Below are 16525 nucleotides of genomic sequence, written 5' to 3'. Positions count from 1 at the left end.
TATTTGCTTTGAGAGCATGTGATTTGTGATTTGCCTAAGAGAGAGGCTTGAGTATATTATTTGACTTGTGATGCCGCCTGAGAGATTGAGTTGGGTTTTTTGAGCATACTTGAGTATTGAAATATTGTTGAGAAAGGGGTGAATATTTAAAAGAAATTGTTTCCTTCCCGTTACTATTTATTGAGGGTGAATATCATGTGTAGGTTAAGTTTTGAGAACTTTGAACCTTATACCATATGTGAGTTGAATATTACTTCCATGCCATATGTGTTTTGATGCATTCATCCTCATTCATCATCTCATGAAACATGGGAAGTTGAGAAATATGAAAATTCTTTTTGAGAAAGAAAATGAAACACCTTTAAACCTTTGTATCTTGAGTTCCTGACCGAGGAAGTTTTCCAGCAGGGTAGTGGATGCATTGTGATTTCAACCTTTGTATCTTGAGTCCCTAACCGAGGCGGTTTTCCGGCAAGGTAGTGGATGCATTGTGATCCCTTAACCACGAGGAGGTGGTAAGGATAATGAGATATTGTGATTGAGGTATATGGTCTGCGAGACCCCCATGGGTCCTGCTTGGTAGCACAGCTCAGCAGGCGTATACGACAGTCTGTGCGACAGTCTTGATTCCACCGTACCACCACATCATTGCATCATCATATTGCATTGTATTGCATTGATATTTGTGCTGCTTGAATTATCTGGTTAATTGTGATTATGAGTTGTTATTATGGGTTTACTTTACTCGCGTCAATATATATATAAATTGGCGGCACCGATGCCGAAGTGGGACTTTTCTGTATGCAGGTGGAAGCGTTCCTTAGTTTATTTCATAGGTTTGATTAATTCCTTATACTCAGTCGGCTAAAACCTACTGAGTACATGTGAATTGTACTCACCCCTACTTTTGTGTCCCTTTTTGATGTAGATACTAGTCGGGGTACCCCACGTGGCAGTTAATATTCTAGCGGATTGTGTATTCTCAGATTAGTGGTGAGGTCCCAGAATTCGGATCGTTACTAGTCTATCTTTATTTTTCAGTCTTTTGTATCATTCAGAGACTTATGTTGTATCTTCAGATTCGAACCTTGTATTAGATGCTCTTTATACTTATGACACCAGGTTTTGGGATAATTTCTTTATTATTTTTTTTCTTTTTATTTAAATCGTGGCATCACTTTTCTCTTTGGGAGTCTTGTATGAGTTTTATTTTTAGGGTTACACATCAGATTGGATATTGAGATGTGTGCCATCATGACCTCAGTTTTTTGATCGTGACAATCCTCGTCCGAGAGGTCTATAGGGGACAATCCCTATGCCAAGTTCTCTGAAAATGACAAGTATCAGAACGAACACTCATTTGCTAGTAATTCGATGCAAGGGGGTTGACCTAAGAGATGTGTCACCTGCAAGTAGGAACTACTTCTTCCTCCAGATCTCTAGTCCATAAAGACCATTCCATCTGAACAGCTGTTATTGGATGAACAGCATGGGCCCTTCTGATTGTTGATGCACAAGCCTCTGATAGACCTATATATTTGATTTTACCCTCTTCAACGAGTTTCTTCAGTTCTCCCATCTTAGAAAAAGTACACCAACAGTATGAGAACATAAATAGTACAATTTGGTATAGTATAGTAATGATAGTGCAGATTCCGCAGTTGAGTGTCACACAGATAATATTGTAACTATCTTCAGATAATAAATCACAGGATCTGAATGACAAGACACTAACCCAATTGCAAGAAACTATCTTATGAAAACGCGTCACTTAATTAACTAGGTAAGCATAGACTTAACAAGGTGTGTCACATAAAACATTAACTGATACACCAATCAAACCAAGTACGGAAAAAGGATGAATTTATCCTGAACTATTGAAAATGGTACGCAGAAGTCCTCCGTCATACTTTTGGGACATTGATGTCACTTCCGTCAAAAAACTAGAGCATATATGCCCTTCACTCTAACGGAAGACCCATGTGGGAGACGTGTCATCATCCTATGGAAGGACCCATTCCAATTTTAAAAAAAAAACCATACCCAAACAAAAGAACCCGTTACTCACCCAACTGGACCCAAACAAAAACCCAATGGATCGACCCAAAAATCCCCATTTCCTCTCACAACTCACTCGTTCATCTCACAAAGTATTCACAAATCTAGAAAAGACTAATTGACTCTTATGTTTAATTCTTTATTTGTTTGGAAGAGCATTGACCAACATTGCAGCAAGGCTTTAGACTTGTTCCATGTAAACTTGAATTCCGTAGCCAATTCAAATTATATTGTTTCTTCCGTCATTCAAGTCTGAACTAAGCTGAACGGAGACGATGAGTAATTGACTGTTAAACTCTCTCCGGCCAATCGAAACCCTAGAACTCGAAAGCGGACTCTCTCTAGTTCCACGAATTAGGCTTCTCTTAACAGTCTACCGTGCTGACAAGTTCGTCAATCCAATGTTCCAAAAGTATGACGGAGGGCATCTGTGTATCATTTTCAATAGTTCGGGGGTAAATTCATCCTTTTTCCCAACCAAGTATGAGTAGTACTTTGGATGACAAACTTGGAAAAAATTAACTCTATAGGTTACGATCAATGAAATAGGATTTACCTGATTAGACACACAAATCATACAACACGACTACTTAAATAAAAGTAATGAAGTACACTACAAAAATAAAATTTCAGAACAAAGATGTCGAACCGTGACTTCAATTGGCAACTGAGTATCGATGCGATGAACATAATACAGATCAATGCAGTCGATATCCGGTCTCTTCAAGCTGGCCTCACAACAAGCCCTTACATATGCAGGTTCACCACAAATACCCGTATTTCCATCTTCGAAACTTATACCAAACTTGGTAGCTATTTGTACTTCCTCTCTTATTCCTTTAATAGCCTACATAAAATCAGGTAGTTTAACATGAACATATTGCATACCTATAAGACTCAGGTAGAAAATGAAAAGCATAGATTTACGAGGATACAGTCTCTGGAGGAATTATTAGTTTGAGATACTCCAAGTTTTATGTAAATCAAGTAGAGAGAAGAACCGGTTATGATGCTCTACTTTATAGAGTGTTTAGCCGCCATGGTAAGGTGGATTTCAGATTTTTGCCAGAAATATTAAGTTCTACCAATTCTAATTTTGACAAATTTAACATGATGAAAATTAATTTAAAAATAATAAAGATAAATAAAATTAAATTTGTTCAGTAAATATACATGATATAAAAGTTAAATTTTCTGGAAAAAAATTAAAATTTCATGCTGATAACATATTATAAAATACACTAACTTAACAAAATAAGAAATAGAGAGTAATAAGAAAGAAAAAAAAAATAGAGAGATGTGTTCGTCTATTGCATTTCATGACTCGGCTATATTTATAGCCACAAAAGTTGTCAATTTGAGAGGCAAGTTGACTAGTGGATCATCCACTAGTGCCAACTTTCAAAACACTGCCACCTAAAGAAAGTTGAGGATAAGAATTATTTGCCCATCTACTTGACCTTCAAATTTTCTTCCATTTCATTTCAATAAACTTTTTTCTAATTTTACTTGCTACGTGATCTCGAAAACATATCTTTGTTGGAATCCAAATCTAAGTATTACTCTCTTTTTTACCCCATAATGTTTGCTTTTTCTCTTGATGAAACCTGCTTTCAATTTTACTTATAATCTATTTTGCTCCTTTTTATGATTGAATCAGAAAATTGAAGATACTAAACAGGCGTAAGAGAAGACAAAATTACAAGTTGGTTTCACTTGTTAACTACCTGTAAGTCATCTTCTTCATGAATTAGAGAGTTGATTTCTATAATGATCCACTTAACTAATAATTATTATCCCAAAAAATAAAAAACAAGAAGAAAAATGATTTTATGAGATAATAAATATTAGCTAAGTGGCTATTTACATTACCTCTAAATATAATTTTTTGGGGGTCATTTGGAATAAATGCGCAAATTATGCTTTTAGATTACATGCTTTTATGTCAAAGAAAGAGAAATTCCATATACTTGATATATATCTTCTAGTCTCAAAAAATGAAGATTCTATGTCCCAGTACATTGAAAATTAGTTAATTTTGACCCTCGTACTCCAAATCTGGTCATATAAAGTGGAACAGAGGGAATATATATTTTCTGTTTTGTTCTTCCCCATATGTTTACTTTTAAGAAGTTTTGTTATTTTTATGTGATAAATACCATGGCACCTCAAGAACGTCCAACTCAGTATTCGAAAAATAACCAAACCTTTGTTTGAGATAAGGCTTTTATATTTGCGTGCTCAGTCTAAGAAATCAAGAAAAAATGTCAAAGCACCGTTGAGCAGGTGATCATTGCAAAAATAGGACATTTGTTTTATTCCATTTCTTATAAAATCTAAGTGTTAGTTAAAGCAAGTTTTGTGAACTAAATAATTATTGATATTAAAATGTATATATATTTAATTATTTTCATTTCTTTTTATGCAAAATATTTATTTAATTTTTTCCTCACTTTAAACTTTTTATTTTTTTTCTTTCATTAACTTTTTATCTTTTCACTTTTAATTATTTTTAAAAAAATTATGTGGATAGTTTAAAAAAATAATTTAAAAGTTACCTTTAATTTTAATGTTTTAATATTTTTATATTTTATTTGATTTTTTCACTTATTTTGATATACATTCCAAATTACTATTTAAAATACAAGATATTTGAAATTAAATTATTTAAAATCAAATCAAAAGGAAAGACAAAGAAAATAATAAGATTAAATTAAATCAAAAGAAAAATAAAAGAGAAAAGACAATGAATGAAGGTAAAAAAAAAAATTGAAAAGTTTTTTTTTTATGTGTATTAACTTAATTTAAATACAAGATAAAGAAAATAAGAAGATTAAAAAAAAAAATAATAAATTTAATTTTTTTTTAAAAAATATTTACTAACATGACAGGTGAGTGTGTACAAACACATTCAACTTACTTGGTTGAATGTGTCACGTCAGCACAAAAGGTGCATGAAAATGCAAAAAAAAAATGACTTCGGAGTAATAGAATCCTAATTAAGTTAAAATGTGTCATTATGATTTCGATCATAGTCTAAAGAGTACTTATACATTATCCCAAAAAAAAAATAATTCCGATCCCTTTTGTAAGAGAGGAGAATCATTTTCCCTTTTAAATGAAAATTGTTTTAAATTCTCAGACTTTCGTGAGAGTACCAGACACACATTACATGCGTTAGAGATCTATAAATAAGCGATTTTAAGTTGATACTTCATTTTACCATTTCTATATGTTTAGTTGGTGGCTAAATAATTATAATGACTATTTTGTCAGAGCCAAGCTTTGGGGATATGCCATTGTCGAGCTCAAAATTAATTAAAATGACAAAAATTTAATTAATTTTATTCTAATTTAATAAGTGATCAAATAATATAAGATAATATCCATGTAATATGAAAACATTATTCACAAAGACTAGGATAAAGTTGATGTCGTTTCATTAAAGCAACCAATAGGAATGAAGTACTATCAGTAATTAATAAAGCACTGATTGTTGCTTACCTACCATTAATTAATAGATTAATAATGCAATCATTCAGAACTCATACAATACACATTCCAAGTCTGTTTATGCCATTGCCAACTCGAATTATTGTTTGATCTCCTCACCCATTTCTCTGGACAACACCTTGTGCCATATAGGATTCAGATCTACGACCAATCAGTTAATAATAGATCGATTTATCACTAGGCTATTGGGGAATAACAGGAGATTTGATAAGTTAAGATTGAGGTGAGTTTCATTGATTTCATAATTTATTGTGATTTACCTACTTTAGTTTAGCTAGATTTTTGGGTTTAATTTTCAAAAAGTGGCTCAAGTGTTTTTACCAAATATATACAAAATCCGATTAAAACCCTGACCTAATTCTTGACCGACTAGTTTAATGAGTTGACTACATAAAAAATATCTTTAAACTTTAATTCTCCTTCACATGATATATCTTCTTTTTCTCTTTTAAATTTTTTATTTTTTATTTTTTATTTTTTATTTTTTATTGTACTTGTTCTATCAGTCAAATCTTTCATTGCAAAAGATTAGCAAAATGGATTGAGCTCTATACATTACATAGATAGCTAAACTGAATAAAATGCTCATTGTTTAAACGGTTGTTGAACTATTAAAAATGTAGGTAAATAAGGTCATTTTTGTATTTGAGAAGTCACTAATTGTAACTTTAAAAGTAAAACATTCGGTCAAATGATAGTTATTATTTCATAAAGTCTTTTTTTTTGTTGTTGAAAAAAAGAGTAAGTATGCGTCATTTGTAAGATAAAATGGTACATAAGATGTATAATCTTTCACAAGAATTAACATTGCTTCAAACACTAGATGAATAAAAATATTGCTCTTAATGAACCTAATTCCAAGAATTGGTGAACTTGCAGGATTTTTTCAACAGAAAATGGCTGAAACTGAAATTGAGGAAATGTTAGATCACCTGAGAAGGATCAAGAGTGGAGGTGATCTGGATAGCTGCCATATTGAAAAAATTAACATACTTGAAATGGTGCTAAGAGATTTTAGAACCTGTATAAAGTATCATCATGTTCTTTTGCCTGATTACTTAGTCAAACTCACAAAGAATGCCAAAGGGACTGTGCAAATGCTTCACTGGGTACTTTATGGGATCCCAGATGAATGTAAAACTAACCTTATCCTGGAAAGGCTAGAATCACATTTGTTGGAATTCATTGAAGGTAATACCAGTTTAAGTTACAAATATGAGTTGAATGATTTTGATCTGTCAGAATGTATGGATTGCCTCGGAAAGAATCTAAATGATGTACTGGTGATGTACCCGGAAGAGGATAGGTCTGAAGGAGACCTTGAAGAACACAGATTTAGAAAGCAACTGAAAATTGTTCAAAAGAAAATGAGATTTCTGAGATACTTATATACCACAGAGATAAAAGGTTACGTCGATGATGAGAAGCTGGAATGTTTGGAGACTCGAATTCAGTTCATGGCTGACAATGTGGGACAGTTTTGTTATGCTTTATCAGTTTACTTTGTTCCTTTATTTGTAGATAAGGATGAGGATGACACATATGAGTATAATATCATGAATAAACATCCCTATATATTATTCTTGATTGTGTTAGTGGAGCTGGAAATGAAGAAGATTTTTCTCAGTGAACTAAAGGCTTCAAAGTTTAGTCAATCAAGAACTTTCAAGGACAAGAAATTACCAAAAGGATTTTCTCATCATCTCCACAGTTTGCTGATGTATCTCAAAAACAAAAAGCTCAAGAACTTTCCTAATATTATTTCTGCTCAAAATATTGATGTGGCAATACAGTTCTTGTTGGTTTTCCTTGATGCTGATGTGTCAAATCATGTTATTAATGGTAACTGGTTGAATGAAGTTATGGAGAAGGTTGGAGCTATAGTGGGTGATGTTCTATATGTAATTCAAAAGCTTCTTCCTACCTCTATAAACAAAGATGACACTAGCAAAATAAGTCTTTGCTCGATACAAATATTGGAGAAAACTAAAGATCTGAAGGCACAAGTGGAGACTTACTACAAATCCTTAAAATTCACTCCATCTCAGTTCTTTCTCACTGTTGGTGGATTGAGCTTTCTAGATTTTTTTTTAAGGAAACTGAATAAGATGTCGAAATCTAAATCTGGTTTGGATTTCCTGATGAAACCTCTTTTAGGTAATTTGGAGAAAGAGCTATCATCTCTTACATCCATTTTAGAGAAGGAGCTGTCATCTTTATCATCCGTTTTCAGAGATGTTGCAAAGGTGCATCAAGAACATAAAATTCTTAAAGATCTTCAGAGACGTACCATAAATTTGGCATATGAAGCTGAGGTTGCCATTAACTCTGTTCTTGCTCAGTATAATGCCTTTTTGTATATATTTTGCTCACTTCCTACAATCTTAAAAGAGATCAAGCAAATTAATGCAGAGGTGGCTGAGATGTGGTCGGTGGATGTTGCTCTTAAGCCTCACTATGTGGTAGCGCCATCTAAACATCTACCAACTCAACATAGCAATCCAGTGAATGATGAGGAGATAGTGGGTTTTGGGAATGACATCGAAAAAATGATTCAGTATCTGATTAGAGGTACAAGGGATCTAGACGTCATCCCAATTGTAGGCATGGGGGGACAGGGGAAAACGACAATTGCTAGAAAAGTGTACAATAGTGACAACATTGTTTCTAGTTTTGATGTTCGAGCATGGTGCCTTGTTTCCCAAACATATACCCGGAGAAAGCTATTACAAGAGATTTTTAGTCAAGTTACCGGTTCCCAAGACATGGGAGATAAGGATGGAGAACTTGCGGACATGTTGAGGAAAAGACTAATGGGAAAGAGATATCTCATTGTATTGGATGATATGTGGGATTGTATGGCATGGGATGACTTAAGGCTTTATTTTCCAGATGTTGGAAATAGAAGCAGAATAGTCGTAACCACTAGACTTGAGAAAGTGGGTGAGCAAGTCAAGTACCATACTGATCCTTATTTTCTTCCATTCCTCACAACAGAAGAGAGTTGCCAATTGTTGCAGAAAAAAGTGTTTCAAAAGGAAGATTGCCCGCCTGAACTACAAGATGTGAGTCACGCAGTTGCAGAAAAATGCAAAGGGTTGCCTCTAGTGGTTGTCTTGGTAGCTGGAATAATCAAAAAAAGGAAAATGGAAGAATCTTGGTGGAATGAGGTGAAAGATGCTTTATTTGACTATCTTGATTGTGAGTCGGAAGAATATAGTCGGGTGACTATGCAGTTGAGTTTTGATAACTTACCCAATTGTTTAAAGCCTTGTCTTCTTTATATGGGGATGTTTCCGGAGGATGAAAGTATTCCAGTGTCTAAATTGATTAGTTTATGGATCGCGGAAGACTTCGTGGAGAACATTGAATCTGCTGAAGATTACTTGATGGATCTCATTAGCAGTAACGTGGTAATGGTTTCAAGGAGAAGTTATAATGGTAAAGTCAAATGCTGTCAGGTTCATGATGTAGTGCTTCACTTTTGCTTGGAGAAGAGTAGAGTAGAAAAGTTTATGCTGGCAGTGAAGGGGCATGCTAGCCAGTTTCGACGTTTGACTCGAAAGGAAAGTCGAGTGAGCCTCAGTTTCAGTGAAGAGCATTCCAAGTTTGCATCTCTAGTCTCCAAAGCAGAGAAGCCTTTCCACCAGCACTTGAGGTCACTGATAACGACCAATCGAGGACACTATGATGATGGGATTCCCTGTCTGATTAATAAATTGCGACTTCTTAAGGTCTTGGATTTAAGTTCTATTTTGGTGCCTACTTTGTCGTCAGCTACATTCAAACCACTAATTCTCCTGAAGTACCTGGCAGTTTGGGCCGGTCAATTCGATTTTCATCGAGAATCACATCTGCCCCATCTAGAAACTTTAACTGTGGTGAATAACAGTATGGTACTATTACCAGCGTCTTTTTGGGAAATGGAAAAATTAAGGCATGTTGAGATTAGGGATGCTGAATTTGATTTTGAAGAGGATAAGCATGGGATGTTTGAAGGATCCTCTAAATTGGAAAATTTGAGGATATTAAGGAAGGTTAGAGTTCCAGTTGATAGGGTGGATGTGTTATTAAGGAGGTGTCCTAATCTTCAACTACTTGCCATTGATATTTGGAACAATTCTGCCGAGCCTGTTTGTCTCAAATGGGAGAGTCTTACCCAGCTTCAAACACTTCGCCTTTCCTTTGTGCGTCCCATAGTTTTATCCGGGTTACAGTTGCCTTCAATTTTGAAGAAGTTGGTACTATTCGAGTCTTATATAGAAAGCGTGATTCCCTTCATTGCGGAGCTACCAAGCCTGGAGTATCTCAAATTAGAATATGTGCATTCTATTGAATTAAAAGAGTGGTGCCTTGGAGATATTACTTTCCATAAACTTAAGTTGTTGAAACTGGTGCAGTTAGAAATCTCAACGTGGGATGCCTCGGAGGAATCCTTTCCCCTGCTTGAAACACTTGTTATAAAATATTGTGAAGATCTAGAGGAGATCCCCCTTAGCTTTGCAGATATTCCAACACTGAAACAGATTAAGTTGATTTACTGCAAGAATGAATCTCTGAAGGCTTCCGCTGTGAGAATTAAGGAAGAAGCCGAAGCGATTGAAGGATGCGACCGTATTCAAATCACTATCTAAGTAAGTAGAAACAATGTCCTATATATGTTATGTTTTTGAGTATCTATATGCATCTAATGTGCAAACAATATGTTCAATACAGGATTTGGGGGGAAGGCTGTAAATCAAGTATGTGCCTGCAACCACAACAATGGTATCGTTTCAATTTTGGGGGGTGATTTACACCCGATATTGGAATAAATGCGCAAATTATGCTTTTAGATTACATGGTTTTATGTCAATTATATACTTGGTATATCTTCTAGTCTCAATTCTTCATATGCTTTTGAAATAAACGTGTAATGACACTTTTTACTCATAAATAATTTTTTTTTAAAAAAAAGTTATTCAATATAATTTATTCTTGCCAAATTTCTTAAGTTACAGACTCGTGAGACGAACTTGATGAACACAGTAAGATAAAGATATAGCCTGTCAAAACATTGTTTCCCTTCATCTTATATCTTCTATATATGCAGTACCTGCAAAATTCAATTAAAGATACAATTGAAAGCTGGTTGAATACAAGTATACCTCCCTATCATCAATCAATAGAATTCTAAGGTGAATTCAAACATGAGTATTCCTTTATGAAAGCTGATTTAAAGGTAGATTCAAGAGTTTTGATAGCTTAGTACCAAATAATTTAGGAGCAATCCATAACATACGTCTCGCTTCATTAATAAGTATGAGTACATATACAAAAGTCATCTATGTTGTTTGGATTCTTCAAAAATGTTGCAAAGTGTATATTGTATTTTCATAGTGCATTTTTGGAGAATCCGGATGCAACAAGATCTTCAGAAGAGTTTGAGCATCATAAGAAGCCAAATAGATATCACTTGTCAAACCCCTATTCAGCTTTCTAGGGAGGACAATGGCGGAGTCTCTGAATTTATCCAAGTTGATGACATGTATACATGTCTCTCACCTTTGACAACATCACCAGAGGTATACGATTCGAGTTCTTTCATGTCTTCTGATGACAATTTTACGGATAAGGCTCCTACGTTTTCGTTGAAGTTTTCAATCTTCGTAGTGCCTGGTATAGGGCATACATCATCTCCTTGGTGAAGAACCCAAGCCAATGCTAATTGTGAAGGGGTGCATCCTTTCCTTGCAGCCATTAGATTGATTTTCTCAAATACTTGCTTGTTATGCTCAAAGTTCTCCGGCTTGAACCTAGGGAAACTCTACAAAGCAAACCAGCAAAATAATAAATTACTGTTGCAGTTGAAATAGAAAGATTCATTCATGCAACCATTAAACTAGGCTATATATTTCACGGAGAAAAAATGGGTGGTTGTGCCAAAATGTTTATCTTGATAGATTGTGCGTTAAATCAGTCACCAGATGCATCTCAAGAAATGTTCAACACAAGGGCGAGTTGGAAGTTAAAGGAGAACTATTCCTGAATCTGGAATAAAGACTGCAGCTATAACTATGCCTCAATCGCAAATAAGTTGGAATCGACTTTATGAAATCTTTGACTTCTCCGCTTAAGTTCAACTCACGTCATTATCATACCAGATAAAAACAAAAGCAAAAAATATGCTAAATATATACAAATAATATTAACAATAATAATAACAATATTAGAAGTTCTGAAAAAAGACTAAATCCTATTCTCCACTGCTAGATATCACCTATATGGTTCATTTTCTTCCAATGTGCCATACTTGTTTGCTAAGTATGCATTTCTCCTAAGAAATTTGTAAGCATTTCGAGATTTCACCTCGTCTCCTTTTCAACACCTCCACTTGCCATAGTATCACACCTACAAACCAGTCTCAAGCGCACTCCTCTCATTTCATCCTCAATGCACTTCTAGCTAATATGGATCATTTTTAATTTTATTTAATATTATATTATCGCATATCCATCTTAGCAGTTGGTCAAATTACTGCATGCTTGGTAAAACCAGATCACTCCATGCTTAGTTAGTGTTGGGAAGTTTGATTTAAAGACATCAGCATGTCCATATACCAATAGTAATTCATTAAGCTATTCCTAGAGAAGCTGTCAATAGAAAATGCACTTGAAAATTTTCCTATTATTCTGCATTTTATGTATCCAGCGCAGGGCATGATCATCTATCACCATAGCTGAAAGGGGATCTGAGGAAAAGGCATTTTATGAGCATGATTTGGCAAAGGCTTTACCTTACAGAGCATTTTGAGAATCTTTGTAAAACATCAATGCACAAAAAGATAACAAGATACTAAATTCAAATGCAACTAAAAACATCAGTTTGATGCTCGCTGCAAATGTGTAGCTTACATGTCTAAAAAACAGAAAAAACAAAAGCAGACAACGGTTTTGATTTATGTGGTCTGACCTTGCGAAAGTCACCATCAGGCAAGCTTTCAATCAACTTTGCCCCTGCTGAGAAGAATCCTCGTCCGAGAGGACTATAGGGGACAATCCCTATGCCAAGTTCTCTGAAAATGACAAGTATCAGAACGAACACTCATTTGCTAGTAATTCGATGCAAGGGGGTTGACCTAAGAGATGTGTCACCTGCAAGTAGGAACTACTTCTTCCTCCAGATCTCTAGTCCACAAAGACCATTCCATCTGAACAGCTGTTATTGGATGAACAGCATGGGCCCTTCTGATTGTTGATGCACAAGCCTCTGATAGACCTATATATTTGATTTTACCCTCTTCAACGAGTTTCTTCAGTTCTCCCATCTTAGAAAAAGTACACCAACAGTATGAGAACATAAATAGTACAATTTGGTATAGTATAGTAATGATAGTGCAGATTCCGCAGTTGAGTGTCACACAGATAATATTGTAACTATCTTCAGATAATAAATCACAGGATCTGAATGACAAGACACTAACCTAATTGCAAGAAACTATCTTATGAAACCGCGTAACTTAATTAACTAGGTAAGGAACTTCACAAATGTTGGGACAACCTGTTGTCTTGAAATTCATTTCCAATATAAGTATTTCAGAAATAACTTGTTATGAAGGTGTTTATCATAAACTGAAGGAGTTCATAAAATGACACATCCAAAAAATCGTAAAACAAAGAGAAGCAAAAATGAAAGAGTAGCATAGACTTAACAAGGTGTGTCACATAAAACATTAACTGATACACCAATCAAACCAAGTAGGGAAAAAGGACGAATTTACCCCCGAACTATTGAAAATGGTACGCAAATGTCCTCCATCATAGTTTTGGGACATTGATGTCACTTCCGTCCAAAAACTAGAGCATATATGCCCTTCACTCTAACGGAAGACCCATGTGGGACACGTGTCATCATCCTATGGAAGAACCCGTTTCAATTTAAAAAAAAAAACACCCAAACAAAAGAACCCATTACTCACCCAACTAGACCCAAATAAAAACCTAATGGACCGACCCAAAAATCCCCATTTCCTCTCACAACTCACTCGTTCATCTAACAAAGTATTCACAAATCTAGAAAAGACTAATTGACTCTATGTTTAATTCTTTATTTATTTGGAAGAGCATTGACCAACATTGCAGCAAGGCTTTAGACTTGTTCCATGTAAACTTGAATTCCGTAGCCAATTCAAATTATATTGCTTCTTCTGTCATTCAAGTCTGAACTAAGCTGACCGAAGACGATGAGTATTCGACCGTTAAACTCTCTCCGGCCAATCGAATCCCTAGAACTCGAAAGCGAACTCTCTCTAGTTCCACGAATTAAGCTTCTCTTAACAGTCTACCGTGCTGACAAGTTCGTCAATCCGATCGACGAGTGGAAGTTCAAGCGATCACAGATCGATTACATAAAATCTTCATTTTCCATCACTGTTCCTGATCGCCTTTTTGTTCACGACTTAGGGTTTCTCTCGAAGGTGAATGATGAAATTGAGGATGATGTGGAGAGAGCTGATAAGAAGTTTCTAGAATGGAGGAGAGGGTTTGTGGAAAAATTGGATGGGATTGAGTTGAGTTTGGAAGGTGCGAAGTTTAAGTTGAATGTAGCTGTTCTGGTGTCTGATGATTCCGTAGCCAATTCAAATTATGTTGTTTCTTCCGTCATTGCTTCACAATTACTCCCTTTTAATTTACCAAAAAAATGTTTGTGTGAGATTAACGAGTGAGTTGTGAGAGTTAATGGGGATTTTTGGGTCGGTCCATTAGGTTTTTATTTGGGTCTAGTTGGGTGGGTAATGGGTTCTTTTGTTTGGGTATGGGTTTTTTTAAAATTGGAACGGGTCCTTCCATAGGATGATGACACGTGTCCCACATGGGTCTTTCGTTAGAGTGTAGGGCATATATGCTCTAGTTTTTGGACAGAAGGGACACCAATGTTCCAAAAGTATGACGGAGGGCATCTGTGTACCATTTTCAATAATTCGGGGGTAAATTCATCCTTTTTCCCAACCAAGTATGAGTAGTACTTTGGATGACAAACTTGGGAAAAATTAACTCTATAGGCTACGATCAATGAAATAGGATTTACCTAATTAGACACACAAATCATACAACACGACTACTTAAAACTTAAAAGTAATGAAGTACACTACAAAAATAAAATTTCAGAGCAAAGATGTCGAACCGTGACTTCAATTGGCAACTGAGTATCGATGCGATGAACATAATACAGATCAATGCAGTCGATATCCAGTCTCTTCAAGCTGGCCTCACAACAAGCCCTTACATATGCAGGTTCACCACAAATACCCCTATTTCCATCTTCAAAACGTATACCAAACTTGGTAGCTATTTGTACTTCCTCTCTTATTCCTTTAATAGCCTACATAAAATCAGGTAGTTTAACATGAACATATTGCATACCTATAAGACTCAGGTAGAAAATGAAAAGCATAGATTTATGAGGATACAGTATCTGGAGGATTTATTAGTTTGAGATACTCCAAGTTTTATGTAAATCAAGTACAGAGAAGAACCGGGTATGATGCTCTACTTTATAGAGTGTTTAGCCTCCATGGTATCAGATGGTGAAAAAGTACAGCTTGAATTCAATTATGCATAAGCAGTTCTAACCCATATGATAACATTGAAAAAATGACTACTTTCAACAAGCAAGTGCAGGAAGAGCAACCTATATGTTATTAATAGCTTGTATATGATGCCTAATTTCTAACACATACAAGATTGCAGAAAATAATATATTTTACAGACTCTAAAGCCAAAAATATCTAAAACTGCTAATCTTGAACTCAAATCTAAAACGGAAATCTAGAAAGGAAAAATACTCCTCATTATTTAGATACAAAAGTTCCATACTTTCTTTAAACAACAGCAGTGTCCCGACTAGCTTGCATGTAGCTCAACTATTCCAAGGAGTACCGGCAACCTAGGTACCCACAACTCCGTCTACCAACACTTGGACAAATAGGAAGAAATCACCTAATTTTTGCCTCCACTATAATTTGAACCTGAAACTCTATAGTTCTCAATTCACTTCATGGAACACTAGACCATACTTTTTCGAGAGGATCATTAAACAGATTGCATTCGAACTTTAAAAAAACTAAAGATATCTACTTTTACCCCAATTAAACTGAAAACTCATAGAATTGATCATAAACTTCCATCTTTGCTCAGTGAACAAATAAAACACCACAAGATCAGACAGGTACAACAAATTAAGCAGGAAATACAACTAATTCACGCAGCAATTGCAATTACTCTTAACAAAAAAACCAAAAAAATCTTCACCTTGCCAATGAGGATTTCATTAATGAGAGGTCCATAGACATCGGAAGTATCGAGAAAGGCCACTCCAGTATCAATGGCGTGATGAAGAAGCTTGATCATTTCGGGCTCGGGCTTGGGCGGGCCGTAATTGCCGGACATACTCATACAGCCCAGCCCGATCCTGGAAACTTCTAGACCTTGTGAGCCTAGCTTTATCTTCGGTACATTTAACGGCGTCGTTTCTTCCATTTTCTCCGGCGGTCTGAATTTTCTGAAATACTGAACTCTTACAACTTCTGTGATGTATATAACTAGAGAAAAGTTTGACGGGAAATTAAATTGCATTACAAGTTCACAAAGTTTCAGGGAAGTTACAGTTAGGTTCCTGAAGTTCTGTTTATGTGTTTTCTGTTTTTTTTTCTCCAATTAATAAAGCATACACTGTAGCCTAATTTGAGAATTTTTAGCCATAATAATTATCCTTGCATTTTTGCCCTCATCATGTTTATTTTATGATGAGGTGATAATCTTGGCTCTATGACACAAGACTGCTTATCCACAGGGGCGGAGCCACATGGTCTCTTTTAAAGAGAGTTAGAAAAGCTATTAATCAAAGTTTTATGTGGAGGTTAGGTGGCTCAGCTATTATCCTACCCCGCTATGTTTCCGACTTGAACTTAGTTAAT

At 35.2% G+C, this 16525-nt stretch overlaps 3 protein-coding genes across 4 annotated transcripts; 1 reads left to right on the top strand and 2 right to left on the bottom strand.

Moving 5' to 3' along the window:
- Positions 1 to 1192: 1192 nt before the first annotated feature.
- On the bottom strand, positions 1193 to 3536 carry LOC129883748 (probable aldo-keto reductase 3). The gene is made up of 5 exons (XM_055958347.1): positions 3519 to 3536; positions 2986 to 3072; positions 2708 to 2905; positions 1407 to 1579; positions 1193 to 1327 (listed from the first exon to the last, which is right to left on the bottom strand). The coding sequence occupies exons 1-5, from the start codon at positions 3534 to 3536 to the stop codon at positions 1261 to 1263; spliced, it is 543 nt and encodes a 180-aa protein (XP_055814322.1). The 3' UTR covers positions 1193 to 1260.
- On the top strand, positions 3438 to 10621 carry LOC129883363 (putative late blight resistance protein homolog R1A-3). Of its 2 annotated transcripts, XM_055958013.1 has the most exons (4): positions 3438 to 3614; positions 3719 to 3787; positions 6451 to 10205; positions 10288 to 10621. In XM_055958013.1, exon 3 carries the CDS (start codon positions 6468 to 6470, stop codon positions 10203 to 10205), a length of 3738 nt encoding a protein of 1245 aa, XP_055813988.1. In that variant the 5' UTR covers positions 3438 to 3614; positions 3719 to 3787; positions 6451 to 6467; the 3' UTR covers positions 10288 to 10621. The 2 variants fall into 2 exon arrangements, with proteins under 2 accessions (XP_055813988.1, XP_055813989.1); XM_055958014.1 differs by lacking the exons at positions 3438 to 3614; positions 3719 to 3787 and adding an exon at positions 5548 to 5794.
- A 223-nt stretch (positions 10622 to 10844) lies between these two features.
- Positions 10845 to 16172, bottom strand: LOC129883364 (probable aldo-keto reductase 2). Its single transcript, XM_055958015.1, has 5 exons — positions 15861 to 16172; positions 14734 to 14931; positions 12705 to 12877; positions 12523 to 12625; positions 10845 to 11377 (listed from the first exon to the last, which is right to left on the bottom strand). The coding sequence occupies exons 1-5, from the start codon at positions 16086 to 16088 to the stop codon at positions 11042 to 11044; spliced, it is 1038 nt and encodes a 345-aa protein (XP_055813990.1). The 5' UTR covers positions 16089 to 16172; the 3' UTR covers positions 10845 to 11041.
- Positions 16173 to 16525: the final 353 nt, after the last annotated feature.

Source organism: Solanum dulcamara, chromosome 3 (genome assembly GCF_947179165.1).
Source record: "Solanum dulcamara chromosome 3, daSolDulc1.2, whole genome shotgun sequence".
NCBI lineage: Eukaryota > Viridiplantae > Streptophyta > Magnoliopsida > Solanales > Solanaceae > Solanum > Solanum dulcamara.
This window is presented reverse-complemented; position numbering and strand designations above follow the sequence as displayed.